Source organism: Bubalus kerabau, chromosome 1, assembly GCF_029407905.1.
Source record: "Bubalus kerabau isolate K-KA32 ecotype Philippines breed swamp buffalo chromosome 1, PCC_UOA_SB_1v2, whole genome shotgun sequence".
NCBI classification, from domain to species: domain Eukaryota; kingdom Metazoa; phylum Chordata; class Mammalia; order Artiodactyla; family Bovidae; genus Bubalus; species Bubalus kerabau.
In genome coordinates this window covers 63,236,908-63,253,174 of record NC_073624.1, presented here as the reverse complement: position 1 = coordinate 63,253,174, position 16,267 = coordinate 63,236,908, and the positions used below count along the sequence as shown (strand labels likewise).

Here is a 16,267-nt window from a genome sequence, read left to right as displayed (position 1 = left end):
ATTTGTTCTAGCTCTGTGAAAAGTACCTTTGGTAGCCTGATAGGGATTGCATTGAATCTATAGATTGCTTTGGGTAGTATACTCATTTTCACTATATTGATTCTTCCAATCCATGGACATGGTATATTTCTCCATCTATTAGTGTCCTCTTTGATTTCTTTCACCAGTGTTTTATAGTTTTCTATATATAGGTCTTTTGTTTCTTTAGGTAGATATATTCCTAAGTATTTTATTCTTTTCGTTGCAATGGTGAATGAAATTGTTTCCTTAATTTCTCTTTCTATTTGCTCATTATTAGTGTATAGGAATACAAGGGATTTCTGTGTGTTGATTTTATATCCTGCAAATTTTCTTTATTCACTGATTAGCTCTAGTAATTTTCTGGTGAAGTCTTTAGGGTTTTCTATGTAGAGGATCATGTCATCTGCAAACAGTGAGAGTTTTACTTCTTCTTTTCCAATTTGGATTCCTTTTATTTCTTTTTCTGCTCTGATTGCTGTGGCCAAAACTTCCAAAACTATGTTGAATAGTAGTGGTAAAAGTGGGCACAATTTTCTTGTTCCTGACTTTAGAGGAAATGCTTTCAATTTTTCACCATTGAGGATAATGTTTGCTGTGGGTTTGTCATATATAGCTTTTATTATGTTGAGGTATGTTCCCTCTATTCCTGCTTTCTGGAGAGTTGTGGTTTTTTTTTGTTTTTTTTTGTTTTTTTTTTTTTTAATCATAAATGGATGCTGAATTTTGTCAAAGGCTTTCTCTGCATCTATTGAGGTAATCATATGGCTTTTATATTTCAATTTGTTAATGTGGTATATTACATTGATTGATTTGCAGATATTGAAGAATCCTTGCATCTCTGGGATAAAGCCCACTTGGTCATTGTGTATGACCTTCTTAAAGTGTTGTTAGATTCTGATTGCTAGAATATTGTTAAGGATTTTTGCATCTATATTCATCAGTGATACTGGCATGTAGTTTTCTTTTTTTGTGGCATCTTTGTCAGGTTTTGGTATTAGGGTGATGATGGCCTCATAGAATGAGTTCGGAAGTTTACTTTCCTCTGCAATTTTCTGGAAGAGTTTGAGTTGGGTAGGTGTTAGCTCTTCTCTAAATTTTTGGTAGAATTCAGCTGTGAAGCCATCTGGACCTGGGCTTTTGTTTGTTGGAAGATTTCTCATTACAGTTTCAATTTCCGTGCTTGTGAAGGGTCTGTTAAGATTTTCTATTTTTTCCTGGTCCAGTTTTGGAAAGTTGTACTTTTCTAAGAATTTGTCCACTTCTTCCACGTTGTCCTTTTTATTGGCATATAATTGCTGATAATAGTCTCTTAGAAGTGACTTAGCATAGCATAGCATAGCATAGTCTCTTATGATCCTTTGTATTTCCGTGTTGTCTGTTGTGATCTCTCCATTTTCATTTCTAATTTTATTGATTTGATTTTTCTCCTTTTGTTTGTTGATGAGTCTGGCTAATGGTTTGTCAATTTTATTTATCCTGTCAAAGAACCAGCTTTTGGCTTTGTTGATTTTTGCTATGGTCACTTTTGTTTCTTTTGCATTTATTTCTGCCCTAATTTTTAAGATTTCTTTCCTTCTACTAACCCTGGGGTTCTTCATTTCTTCATTTTCTAGTTGCTTTAGGTGTAGTGTTGGGGAAGGGGGTCCTAAGATGGTGGAGAAATAGGACAGGGAGACCACTTTCTCCCCCAGAAATTCATCAAAAGAACATTTGAACACGGAGTAAATTTCACAAAACAACTTCTGAATGCCAGCAGAGGACATCAGGCACCCAGAAAAGCAGCCCATTGTCCTTGAAAGGAGGTAGGAAAAAATATAAAAGATAAAAAGAGAGACAAAAGAAGTAGGGATGGAGCTCCATCCAGGGAAGGGAGTCTTAAAAAAGAGACAAGTTTCCAAACACCAGGAAACACTCTCACTGCCGAGTCTGTGGCGAGCCTTGGAACCATAGAGGGCAACATAACCGGGAGGAAAAATAAGTAAATAATTAAAACCCACAGATTACATGCCCAACGGTAACTCCCCCAGCGGAGAAGCAGTGCAGACGCCTGCATCCGCCACTAGCAAGCTGAGGTTGGTCAGGGAGACGCGGGCTACATTGCTTAGAGTAAGGACCCCAAGGGCAATCTGAGGGAACTAACTTGGGCTAGCAAACCAGACTGTGGGATAGCTACCTCACAAAAAGCGCTAACCTAAGACACCGTCAGGCCCACTCACAGAACAAAGGACTGAGCAGAGATAGCCTGGCCCAGACAGGCGAGGGCAGCCAGAGCTGGAAGGGGGCAATTGCGGCCCCAGAGAGGCATTATCTACCAAACTGCAAGAAGGCTTCGTTGCTAACCAAGACTTCTTCAGATTCTGGACAGTCAACATCTGCCTGAGAAGGTGCGCCGGTTGTACACCCAGAAAACCAAGCGGCAGGGACAGGGGAGGCGATAAGTCACAGCAACCTTTAATCTAATTTTAGAAATGAACACAAAAATCTCCACATCTGTTGACTCAATCGTTGTTATTCATTCAATAAACATTGAGAACCTGCTGTCTTAGATACTATAGGACACTGTAGATACAATAGAATCAAAATAGATATGAACCAACCTTTACTCAGCTTGCTGCGGAATCTCCAAACACAAATCTGAAGATATACATAGACATCCTCAGTAAAGATTGGAGAGGCCCCCAGAGTCTCTAGGTAGACTGAGTAGTGATGGTTTCCCCTGACAAGTGCAGCTTAAAAAGACTGGGAGAAGTGACTGTTTTATCAAATGTGTACATAACAACATAAGTTTACAAGGGACATAAAGAAGAGAAAATGATGCAAATAAAATGAATCTCAAAAAATAGACCCTAAGTAAATGTAAGTTTAAGAACACTTGACAAAGATTTCAAAGTAATTGTCATAGACATGAGTATTAAGTTCTGGAAAGTGGCAGTGTTTTAGTTATATTACAATTATTTTTAATTATTTCATTATAAATATAACTTACTATGTATTTTTATGGAATTCACATATAAATTCTATAAAAATACATAATATCATGATCAATATTTACCTTCAATATATATATATTTTCACGAAATAAAAACCTCTACTTTAAAAGTGCAATGCATGAGTACATATTATCTCTTTGGACTGAATTTTGTATACTATCACACAGAATATATAGCTTCTTTACACCACAGGAAACTATCAGGGTTCACCTTGAAAATACATAGGAAATTTCACACTAATTTTGAAACTCTACATTTGAAGTACAGGCTGGTACTTCATAGGATCCTTTCTGGGACTGATTAACAGAATTAAAATGATCTTTTCACAGTGCACTTTGTGATAAAAAATATATTTCAATCTACAAAATTCTGCAGGAGGAATAACTTTATGAAATGTCGATAAGCAATGCACTGGAAAAACTTAGCTTGGAAGTGAAAGTAACAGATTGGGAAATACATTAACTGTCATGTGGTAGGTTAACAGGCTATAAAGAGCAAAGGTAGTTATTAATGAATAGATGGTTAGGAATTTCAGGATTTAATCTGATTGTTCTTTAAAGTGTCCTTTATTTTTGACCAAAAAAAATATTTATTGGCAGAAAAGACTGCTTTATAGACCATGTCTCTGAAGGCTTGTTTCACTTGCTGGTTTCTCAGGGTGTAGATGAAGGGGTTCAGCAAGGAGGCCACAGAGGTATTGAGAATAGCTACCCCTTTAGTCAATGATGTTTTTTCTTTGAGGAGGGATTAGCATACATGAACATGCAGCTTCCATCAGAGATGGAGATAACAGTCATGTGAGAAGAAGAAGTAGAGAAGGCCTTTTTTCTCTGACTGGCAGATAGAATTCTCAGAATAGTCCTGATAATGTATGTATAGGACAAAATCACTAATGCCATGAATAGCAAACTAACCAAAGCAAAGTAAAAACCCATTACTTCTAGAAGCCATGTATCTGAACAAGACAATTGTAAAAGGGGGAAACAGTCACACAAAAAGTGATCAATGACATTGGAAGCACACTAATCCAGCTGGAGGAGAAGCATAAGGGGTGAGAAAATGGTCAGAAACCCGCCCAGCCATGCACAGAGCACAAGCCGGCGGCAGAGTCTCCTGCTCATGATGGTTGTGTAATGCAGGGGCTTGCAGATGGCAACATATGACAATGGCAGTTAGAATGTAAAATTCAGTCACCCCCATGAAAATAGAGAAAAATAGTTGGGCTGCACAATTGTAAGAAATAGTCTTGTCCTTGGTGATAATTGCCCCCAGAAATCTAGGGATGCACACAACAGTAGAGGAGACCTCTGAGAAAGAGAAATTTTGGAAGAAGAAATACATGGGCGTCTGGAGATGGGAGTCCACCCAGGTTAGGGTGCTGTTAGTCAGGTTTCCCAGTGACAATTAATACATATGTGATAAATAAAAAGAGGAAAATCACAATCTGAAGGTCAGGATGATCAGAAAGGCCTTGGAGTCATTTCTCTCTCTTTTTTTCTGTTTTTTTTTTTTTTTTTCCTTCTTCTTCTTCTTTTATATATACTTAGGTGGAAAGTGCATTAAAGTGAATAGATGAAAGGTAGAATTCATTGTGACTAATATCATCATCATTAATACAGTTTTAAAACTTTCTCTATAATTCATGTCAATGGTATTTTATTTTTATTATCTTATTTGCATTATTACTTAAAACATATTTGTGGATCCTGCTTTACATACTAATTCTATGATTCTAAATCTAGCAGATAATAGGAAATCTTCATACAATAAGTTGCATTATAGAGAGATAAGTGAAATAAATCAATGCTTTTTTGCTTCGTCCAATTAAATCATTGTAGTTTTGTTAGAATAATACTATAAAATATACGTTTTTCTTTTTTCTGTCTTGTATTTATAAGAAGATACTACCACCTAAAACAGAAATGGATGATCTCACTTCCTTCACAAGATCAAAATGAAACATAAAAATCTAAAGTAACGGCCCAATACTTTTATGATATAAGAAATTAATGATTTACTTAGCAAATAAAATAAATGTTTAATGATGAAAGAATTCAGTTACTAATTTTATTTTATTCATATTTATGAATGTAATTATCAAGATAATATGAGAATATTGTATACATTTTACATATGTATTTACAATAAATAGAATAACCTAATTATTTTATTTAATAAGGGACATATTCACTTATTCAATGATTTGTCTTATAATTCCATTGAAATCATTAATATTTGGCATCTACTATGATTTGCTAGGAATGTACATGTGGAAACAGTTTTATGTTTTAGCTTAAAATGATATGCAGTATTTATATACTTTTCATTTTGCACCAAAGCACAAATTGAAAAGTAACTCCTTGCCTCAGATCTTAGCAGCTCTGTTACCCATATTGTAGCCCAGTGCATTTTCTGCTTGAATATCATTGTCTCTTAGCTATAAAGCTTTATGAAAAAAGGTTTTATTCCCTTGTAGTTCTGCTCCACATTTTTCATGTGCATGAGATGACTGATTCAAAGGGATATTCCAGATATGTATAGCAAAGCCTCTCCTATGCATTCACATGTCTTCAGTTACTTCCCAGCTCTGCTGCATATATCTTTCTCTGTATTTGGTTTGCTAAAAATTGTGAAAACTCCCTTTTCCTTATTTCATATATTCATACTTCTGCTATGAATAATAGAATGCAAAATCATTGCTTCTCTGCTAGACACTGTCAAATGTCACACTAATCAAATTGGATTTTTTCTCTGTTTTATGATGATTCATGAGAATAAAAATGTTCAGAAACCTTAAGAAGGTGTAGAAATATACTATCCTCTTCAGTAACATTGGTCTAGAAGTTTAAGGGAGAAATATTTACAGAAAGAATTGTAAGGGATATGGCAACATTTAGTTTTACAAGTATAGATTCTGGTGTCTCTAGGACTAGGATCTGAGGTCCCTCTGGTTACACTGAAAGCCAAATACTCAAATCTAGTTGTTTTGACCTATGAAGAAAAACGCATATATATGGAATTTAGAAAGATGGTAACAATAACCCTGTGTACAAGACAGCAAAAGAGACACTGATGTATAGAACAGTCTTATGGACTCTGTGGGAGAGGGAGAGGGTGGGAAGATTTGGGAGAATGGCGTTGAAACATGTAAAATATCATGTATGAAACGAGTTGCCAGTCCAGGTTCGATGCACGATATTGGATGCTTGGGGCTGGTGCACTGGGATGACCCAGAGTGATGGTATGGGGAAGGAGGAGGGAGGAGGGTTCAGGATGGGGAACACATGTATACCTGTGGTGGATTCATTTTGATATTTGGCAAAACTAACACAATTATGTAAAATTTAAAAAAAAAAAAAAAGAAGTATACCAAAAAAAAAAAAAAAAAAAAAAAAAGACATGTGTTGATCTCCTAGGAACAAAGCAAAGTCCAGGCTACATCTGTGTTATGCTGTGGACAATGGGGGATTTCTGGAAGGCACACTTGGTGTTCTCAGTAACCTCCTGACTCTCCTCTATAGCAATCTCCCTTCAGAATGGTTATGTTCACCCCACAGAAGACCTCAATGATGACATCTACAAAACGATCACTTTCATTAATCACAATTATTTATTTCACGAGCAATAAAATAGATGTAAAATCTTACAAAATGACATTCTTAGCCTACTTTATTTTTAATCTTGATATATGAAAATTTTCTACATATACAATTTTTTGCTTATCCTTTGACTTTATTATTTTTGGAACTTCACAAAATAAGGTTATTTCACATTTCTAAGTTGCATGATAACCATTATAATGCACATAATGTCCTCATAGTTTTTAAAAATGGCTGTTACGTGGGTTAACTGAGTCCTCACTATCGATAGCAATATTTAATTGCAGTGTCAATTTTGTTCATCTTGGCCTTTGCATGTCTTTATCATGTCTTTGACATACTAGTGAGAAATACCACAAAATACAATCTTTTGTTTTATTCAGGTTCTAGTCAGTGAATTATTGTTCTTTATTTCCTTTGTTGTTGTTTTTATTTTTCCCCAATACTTTGCTAGTGAAAATTATATGTAATCAGCTAATAATATGCCATACATTGTTATATAATTATTAATATATAAATAACACATATCATATAATAGCTACTTTATATTAAATACAGTTACATAGTCCAATGAAATAACTTTATTTAACATAAAGAATACAGCAATGAATCATATAATAAAATAATAGATATTTATTAATTAATAAATTAATTAATTAATTAATTAAATTAATAAATACAGTTACATAGTCCAATGAAATAACTTTATTTAACATAAAGAATACAGTCATGAATCCAGGGGGGAAGTCTGCATGAGAATTATTTACTGGAAGAGAGGCATTAGGAAAGAGTACAAAGAAAAATAGAAGAAAATGGTAGCATAACTCGTATCTGTGACAGGACATGTACTGTTTTTATTTAACTCAGTAAAGGAGAATTTTGGCAGATATCTCTCTATATCACAAGGATTGATACCTTTGTCTACTTCATCTTTTTTTCAACTCTATTGAGACACAATTGACATATAACATGGTGTAAGTTTAAAATGTACATGTTGATTTTATACACGTATATATTGTGAAATGATTATCACAGTGGGTTAGTAAATATGTCTATCACTCACATAGTTCCTATTTACTATTTTTGTGGTGACAGCATTTAAGATTACTCTCAGCAATTTTCAGTTATATAACACAGTTATACATCACATATTCTGATATCAGGTTTGTGGTGATAGAGATATGTTGAATGCATTTACCCTAAGAGCCCAATTAACAAGCAACAAGGAACTCTGTATTATTCATGAAGAACACATGCACAGTAGTGCTTCACTAGATTAAACCTCATCCTCATTATAGAGGCTTAATCCAGGTTTAGATCAGGGAACTTTTTTTTCTTTTGCTGTGATACTCCAGAAATATGCCGAATTGATTTTTTTTTCATCCTTAGTATCCATTGTTGATCAAAAGCTGGAGCCATTATTTTTTTGTGGTACAAAATGGCTCTATCATTTTTAATCTGCTTTCCAATAAGAATTTTGTGCCATAATACAGAACTTAGTTGGCAAACTGATGTCTCTGTTTTTTTAATTTTTTTAATTTTTTAACTTTATAATATTGTATTGGTTTTGCCATATATCAACATGAATCTGCCACAGGTATACACGGGTTCCCCATCCTGCACCCTCCTCCCTCCTCCCTCCCTGGCTACAGTCACGATACACAGCCAAAAATAATTTGGAGCCCAAGAAAATAAAATCTGTCACTGTTTCTACTTTTTTCCCCATCTATTTACCATGAAGTGATGGTACTGGATGTCATGATGTTAGGTTTTGGAATGTTGAGTTTTATGCCAGCTTTTTCACTCTCCTTTTCCACCCTCATCAAAAGGATAAAACATTATACTCAAATTAAAAACTGAAAACTTTTTTTTCTAATATTAGAAACAAGTAAGGAGGCCCTTATATTCAATATAGTACAGAAAGTACTAGTCAGAATAATTGGACAAATTGATCAATTCATAAACCAGTCATCTCTATTTGCATCTCTATTTCTATTTATAATAGAAAACTCTACACACTTTGTAAAAAGTTTTAAAGTTGCAGAACATAGAATCAACATTAAGAATGTAAGTTGCATTTTTATACTATTAATAAGGTTTCTGAAAAAGAAATTAAGTAAAAAATGAAAGTTGCAGTAGTACCAAAAGGAATAAGACACTTAGGAATAAACTTAACTAAAGAGGTAGAAGATACATACACTGAAAAATGCAAAACTTTGATGAAACTAAAGACATAAACACATGGGAAAACATTCAGTACTCATGGATGAGGAAACTTAAGTATATGTCCTGCTCCCCAACAAAATCGACAGATTCAGTGCAGTCCTGTCAAATACCAATGGCGTTATTTTTTTACAGAAACAGAAAAAAAAGTCTAAAATTTATTAGGAGTCACAAAAGACTATGAATAGCCAAATAAATCTTCAGAATAAAACCTAAAGCTGGCTTCCAGATTTCAAAATATATTGAAAGCTATGATAATTAAATTGATAGAGTACTAGCATAACAATAGCCATCTTAACCAATTACACAGCATGGGGAGCCCAGAAAATACTCAGGTACATAACAGTCAAATGATCTTTGAAAAGGGCACCAAAAACCCATAGAGGGGAAAATACAGTCTTTTCAAAGAGGGATACTGAAAACCAAAGACTAATAATTTCAAAGAAAAGCAACATTTAAAGAAACTATAAGTAAACATTTCATAGTAGTATTTGTAGAAAAGAGAAAAGTTTTTCAAATATGAAAAGATTTGCAGAAAAACATTGAAAATATGACTGCTTTATATAAAAGTGTGAATATACATAAAGGAGCTCAATGTTAAGCTAATTATTGAAAACAAAGAGTGGTTATGGGAAAACTGGGCATCTACATGCAAAAGAAGGAAATTCTTTTTTTTTTTTTTAAAGTATAAAATTCTACCCTTACTTTACACTGTACACAAAATCAACTCAAAACAGATTAAAGATTAAATGTAAGACATAAAGTTTTAAAACTCTTTAGAAAAAATCGTAGCGGAAAAGCTGCATGATATTGGACTAGGCAATGATTTAATGGATATGACCCCAGGAGCATAGGCAACCAAGGTAGATAGAACAGTGGGATTACATCAAAATAAAAGGCACTTTCACCACCAAAGAAAGAGTCGACAAACAGCAGAGTGAGGCGACAACCTATAGAATAGAAGAGAATATTACAAACACTGTATCAAACAAGCGATTAATGCCTAAAATGTGTACAAAAGTCTTACAATTCAGTAGAACAAAACCAGAACAAACTCCCAAAACTTAATAACTTAATTAATAAAAGGACTGAAGACTCAAGTATGCATTTTCCCAAAGAAGACATACAAGTATAAGGATGTAAATGGCCAGCAGATATATGCTAGATGGTTAATGCCACTGATGTTCAGAGAAAGGAAGATGAAAAGGACAATGTTAAATCACCTCACACCTTTCAGGATGGCTGTTATCAAGATGATAAAAGACAAGGGTTGATGATGGTGTGGAGAATTTAGAATCCTGATACATTGTCGGTGGGAATGCACATTCTGAAGCCACTATGAGAAACAATACAGATTTCCTTCAAACATTAAAAATAGAACTACCATGTTGTCTAGCAACCCCATTTCCAGATATGTATCTAAAATAACTGAAATCATGGTATCTAAATGATAGCATTGTCATGTTCCCTGAAGCAGTATTCACAATTGTTAAGATATGGAAACCACCTAAATGTTTAGGGAAGGATGAATGGATACAGAAAATACGGTAAGTACATTTAATGGAATCAGTTCAGTTCAGTCACTCAGTCGTGTCCAACTCTTTGAAACCCATGAATAGCAGCACGCCAGGCCTCCCTGTCCATCACCAACTCCCAGAGTTCACTCACACTCACGTCCATCGAGTCAGTGATGCCATCCAGCCATCTCATCCTCTGTCGTCCCCTTCTCCTTCTGCCCCCATCCCTCCCAGCATCAGAGTCTTTTCCAATGAGTCATCTCTTCCCATGAGGTGGCAAAAGTACTGGAGTTTCAGCTTTAGCATCATTCCTTCCAAAGAAATCCCAGGGCTGATCTCCTTCAGAACGGACTGGGTGGATTTCCTTGTAGCCCAAGGGACTCTCAAGAGTCTTCTCCAACACCACAATTCAAAAGCATCAATTCTTCAGTGCTCAGCTTTCTTCACAGTCCAACTCTCACATCCATACATGACCACAGGGAAAACCATAGCCTTGACTAGACGAAACTTTGTTGGCAAAGTAATGTCTCCGCTTTTGAATATGCTATCTAGGTTGGTCATAACTGTCCTTCCAAGGAGTAAGCGTCTTTTAATTTCATGGCTGCAGTCACCATCTGCAGTGACTTTGGAGCCCAAAAAGTAAAGTCTGACACTGTTTCCACTGTTTCCTCATATATTTCCCATGAAGTGATGGGACCGGATGCCATGATCTTCGTTTTCTGAATGTTGAGTTTTAAGCCAAGTTTTTCAGTCTCCACTTTCACTTTCATCAGGAGGCTTTTTAGTTCCTCTTCACTTTCAGCCATAAGGGTGGTGTCATCTGCATATCTGAGGTGATTGATATTTCTCCCGGCAATATTGATTCAAGCTCGTGTTTCTTCCAGTCCAGCATTTCTAATGATGTACTCTGCATAGAAGTTAAATAAGCAGGGTGACAATATACAGCCTTGACATACTCCTTTTCCTATTTGGAACCAATCTGTTGTTCCATGTCCAGTTCTCACTGTTGCTTCCTGACCTGCATACAGATTTCTCAAGAGGTAGGTCAGGTGGTCTGGTATTCCCATCTCTTTCAGAATTTTCCACAGTTTATTGTGATCCACACAGTCAAAGGCTTTGGCATAGTCAAAAAAGCAGAAATAGATGTTTTTCTGGAACTCTCTTGCTTTTTCCATGATCCAGCGCATGTTGGCAATTTGATCTCCGGTTCCTCTGCCTTTTGTAAAACCAGCTTGAACATTAGGAAGTTCACGGTTCACATATTGCTGAAGCCTGGCTTGGAGAGTTTTGAGCATTACTTTACTAGCATGTGAGATGAGGGCAATTGTATGGTAGTTTGAGCATTCTTTGGCATTGCCTTTCTTTGGGATTGGAATGAAAACTGACCTTTTCCAGTCCTGTGGCCACTGCTAAGTTTTCCAAATTTGCTGGCATATTGAGTGCAGCACTTTCACAGCATCATTTTTCAGGATTTGAAATGGCTCAACTGGAATTCCATCACCTCCACTAGCTTTGTTCATAGTGATGCTTTCTAAGGCCCAGTTGACTGCACATTCCAGGATGTCTGGCTCTAGATGAATGATCACACCATAGTGATTATCTGGGTCATGAAGATCTTTTTTGTACAGTTCTTCTATGTATTCTTGCCACCTCTTCTTAATATCTTCTGCTTCTGTTAGGTCCATACCATTTTTTGTCCTTTATTGAGCCCATCTTTGCATGAAATGTTCCCTTGGTATCTCTAATTTTCTTGAAGAGATCCCTAGTCTTTTGCATTCTGTTGTTTTCCTCTATTTCTTTGTATTGATCGCTGAGGAAGACTTTCTTATCTCTTCTTGCTATTTTTTGGAACTCTGCATTCAGATGCTTATATCTTTCCTTTTCTCCTTTGCTTTTCACTTCTCTTCTTTTCACAGCTATTTGTAAGGCCTCCCCAGAAGGAACAATATCTCAATTTATAGAACAGGATGGATGAAGCGTGAGGGCCTTATGCTAAGTATAGTAAGCCAGTCATAAAATGTTAAAAACTACACAAATTCACTTAGATGATAAACCTAAAATTCTCAAACTCAAAGATTTAGATAGTGGAATGGTGTTGCCAGGGGTTAGAGGGAGAGGGAAATGTGTATATTGCTAATCAATTGATGTAAAGTTTGTTATAGTTAACAACACTGTATTGTGTCTTTAAATTTTTAAGTGGATAAATCTCATATTGAGTTCTTATTACCTCAAAAGTATAATCTGCATATATCTGTAGTGGTTAGATATGCAGGATAATATTAATAATCATTATTATAATTTATTGATGGCTACTTATGTTATATGCTTTACAAATTCATTTTATTTTCTATAGTAAGTTATATATAACTGGCTCACCTGAACTTACACCTGACTTACTGATGGGGAAATATATGCTTAGTGGTTATAGAAACCTTAAGTTTGTCAGATATTCACCTTATTTAATATACAAATTGTATTTGAGATAGGATAGAAAGAAATGGAGAACCCACTCTTAACGTCCTTTTAACATTTGAATCCCCTTCTATTTTCCATCACATCCATCTTCACCCATCCCTTTTTAAAAAAAGAAAACCTGTGGTATATCTCTCAAGTGTGTGTATCTCTTAATGATTATTAAGGATGTTACACCACTAAATAGGTTTGTATTTTCTAATACTAAAATGTGTTTTATATAAATGAGGGTTTTTTTTGGTATCTGTAATCATTTCACCTACACACATACACCCACCTTTCCAAATACTTTAGGCACCTATTAAACCCTTAATAAGTGGAAGAGTATTTTAGCACATGAAATCCTAATTTTGTATAAAAAGGGGAGATTTTGCTTTGTTATCAAGATTTTAGCTTCTACAAAACTTAACTGATTTTGTTATAAAAATAGTTTAAGGTATAAATAAACAAATATTTTAGGGATTAAATAATTTAGATAAATACCCTGTTTCAAACTGGTCCTGAACTTGGGAAGGAGCTGTGTATATATTTCAGCTAAATCAGACAATGGAGCTTACTTTTTGTGGAATTGGAGAAAGTGAACTTAATTCTACATATCTAAAATGGTTATTTCTTCATCATATTCTACTACATATGTATGTGTCTTCTGACGTCTATTGAGTTACTATGGGATTTGGAAATACTCCAGTACTCTTGTCTGGAAAATCCCATGGATGGAGGACCCTGGAAGGCTGCAGTCCATAGGGTTGCTGAGCGTCACGCAGGACTGAGCGACTTCACTTTCGCTTTTCACTTTCATGCATTGGAGAAGGAAATGGCAACCCACTCCAGTGTTCTTGCCTGGAGAATCCCTGGGACGGGGGAGCCTGCTGGGCTGCTGTCTATGGGGTCGCACAGAGTCGGACATGACTGAAGTGACTTAGCAGCAGCAGTGATCCTTCTAGCACTATATTTGCAAAAGTACATATTGTTAAAAGTCTATGTTTTTAATTAATGAAGAAATTATTCAGTTCAGTTCATTTCATTTCAATTGCTCAGTTGTGTCCGACTCTTCACGACCCCATGAACCACAGCACATGAGGCCTCTCTGTCCATCACCAACTCCCAGATATTACTCAAATCATGTGCATTGAGTCGGTGATGCATCCAACCATCTCATCCTCTGTCATCCCCTTCTCCTCTTGCCTGATTTCCTTTAGGGTGGATTGGCTGGATCTCCTTGTAATCCAAGGGACTCTCAAGAGTCTTCTCCAACATTACGGTTCAAAAGCATCAATTCTTTGGGGCTTAGCTTTCTTTTTGGTCCAACTCTTGCATCCATACATGACTGCAGGAAAAACCATAACTTTGACTAGATGGACCTTTGTTGGCAAAGTAATGTCTCTGCTTTTTAATATGCCATCTAGTTTGGTCATAACTTTTCTTCTAAGGAGTAAGAGTCTTTTAATTTCATGGTTTCAGTCACTATCTGCAGTGATTTTGGAGCCCCCTAAAATAAAGTCAGGCACTGTTTCCACTGTTTCTCCATCTATTTGCCATGAAGTGATGGGACTGGATGCCATGATCTTTGTTTTCTGAATGTTGAGATTTAAGCCAACTTTTTCACTTTCATCAAGAGGCTCTTTAGTACTTCTTCACTTTCTGCTATAAGGGTGGTGAAGAAATTATTAGGACATACCTTGTAAAGTGTGCCATAAATAATCTTTCTGATTTTAAAGGCAAATATTCACATTTTTCAATAAACTATACAGCATTTAAAATCATTTCCCCCAGATAAATAGTGAAGGGATTTCCCTGAGTCTCAAGTGGCTAAGAGTCCATCTGCCAACGAGGAGACACAAGTACAATCCTTGGGACAGGAAGATCCCATATACCATGGAGCAGCTAGGTCCCTCTGTCACAACTAATGAGCCAGTAGTCTAGTGCCTACCAGCTACAACTACTGATGCCGTGCACCACAATTATGAAAGTCTGTATGTCCAGAGCCCTTGCTCCACAACAAGTGAAGCCACTGCAATAAGAAACCCATGCCCTGCAACAAAGAGTAGCTCCATCTTGTCTCAACGAAAGAAAGCCCACAAGTAGCAATGAAGATTCAATGCAGTCAAAAAATAAATAATAAACAGATAAATTTTTTAAAAACTATAAAATGGTAAAAATAGTTTCTGTCAAATATACTATAAATGAAACTCATATTATATTTCCTGTGTTGAGTAAACTAAATATCACATCCAAACTTAAAATAGGAGCTTATATTAAACAATTTTTAATTTAAGACGTTGCAACTAACAAAATGTTCAGAAAAATGGGAGTCAGAAAGACATAATAAGTTATTTAAATTGAATGGAAAATATATAAACAAATATGATTTTAAACTCCTAGGAATAAAAAGAATAAACAAGGTTGACAGGGAAGCCACTATGATTTGAATAAGTTATTAAAATTCTTGACTCTATATTTTTTAAAGTTGCCCTGCAAAATGTCTCTAATTTATTATAGCACATCATTTCATTTGCTTCTGAAAAATAGTCTTTCTTGCCATGTCCTTGAAGGCTTGTTTGACTTGCTGATTCCGTAGGCTGTAAATGAAGGGGTTCAGCATGGGGGCTACTGAGGTGTTTAGCACAGCCACTCCCTTACTCAAAGACACCCTATCCTGTGCTGAGGGTTTAATGTACATAAAAATGCAGCTGCCATAAGAGATGGAGATGACGATCATGTGGGAAGAACATGTGGAAAAGGCCTTTGTCCTCTGACTAATAGAAGGAATTCTTAAAATTGTTCTGATGATGTATGTATAGGACAGAATTATTAATGCCAAAGTGAACATTAGAGTAAACACAGCACAGGAAAACCCCATCATTTCAAGAAAGTTTGTGTCTGAACAAGACAGTTGAAGCAAAGGAAAATAATCACAGGTAAAATGGTCAATAATATTAGACCTACAGTAATCAAGGTTTAAGAGCAACATGAGTGCAGGGAATATGATTAAGAATGAAACTAGCCAGGAAGAGAAGACAAGCAGTGTGCAGACTCTGTGATTCATGATAGTCATGTAATGCAGGGGTTTGCAGATGGCAATGTAACGGTCATAGGACATGGCAGACAGAAGGTAAAACTCAGTGACTCCCAAGAGAATGAAAAAAAATAACTGAGCAATGCAATCATTAAAAGAAATGGTTTTATCTCCTGTAATAATGGTGGCCAGGAACTTGGGTATACTGACAGTTGTGAATGATACTTCTAAGATGGAGAAATTTCTGAGGAAGAAATACATGGGGGCTTGGAGGTGGGCATCCAGCAGGGTCAGGGTGATAATGGTCAGGTTCCCAGTGATGCTGAGCATGTAGGTGATGAACAGAAAGACAAAGATCACAACCTGAAGTTGTGGGTTATCTGACAGTCCCAGGAGGATAAACTTTATTGTTTCTGTATGGTTTCTCAT

The 16,267-nt window shown here is 35.8% G+C and overlaps 1 protein-coding gene and 1 pseudogene across 1 annotated transcript; both read right to left on the bottom strand.

Annotated features, from left to right (window-relative positions):
* Nucleotides 1-3,542: 3,542 nt before the first annotated feature.
* LOC129645923 (olfactory receptor 6C3-like) lies at nt 3,543-10,140 on the bottom strand (annotated as a pseudogene).
* A 5,185-nt stretch (nt 10,141-15,325) lies between these two features.
* Nucleotides 15,326-16,267, bottom strand: LOC129641542 (olfactory receptor 6C1). The gene has a single exon (XM_055566230.1). It carries the CDS (start codon nt 16,265-16,267, stop codon nt 15,326-15,328), a length of 942 nt encoding a protein of 313 aa, XP_055422205.1.

Bases quoted from the DNA above. Each gene is read 5' to 3' on its own strand.
- LOC129641542 (XM_055566230.1), bottom strand. From the start codon at position 16,267: ATGAGAAACCATACAGAAACAATAAAGTTTATCCTCCTGGGACTGTCA.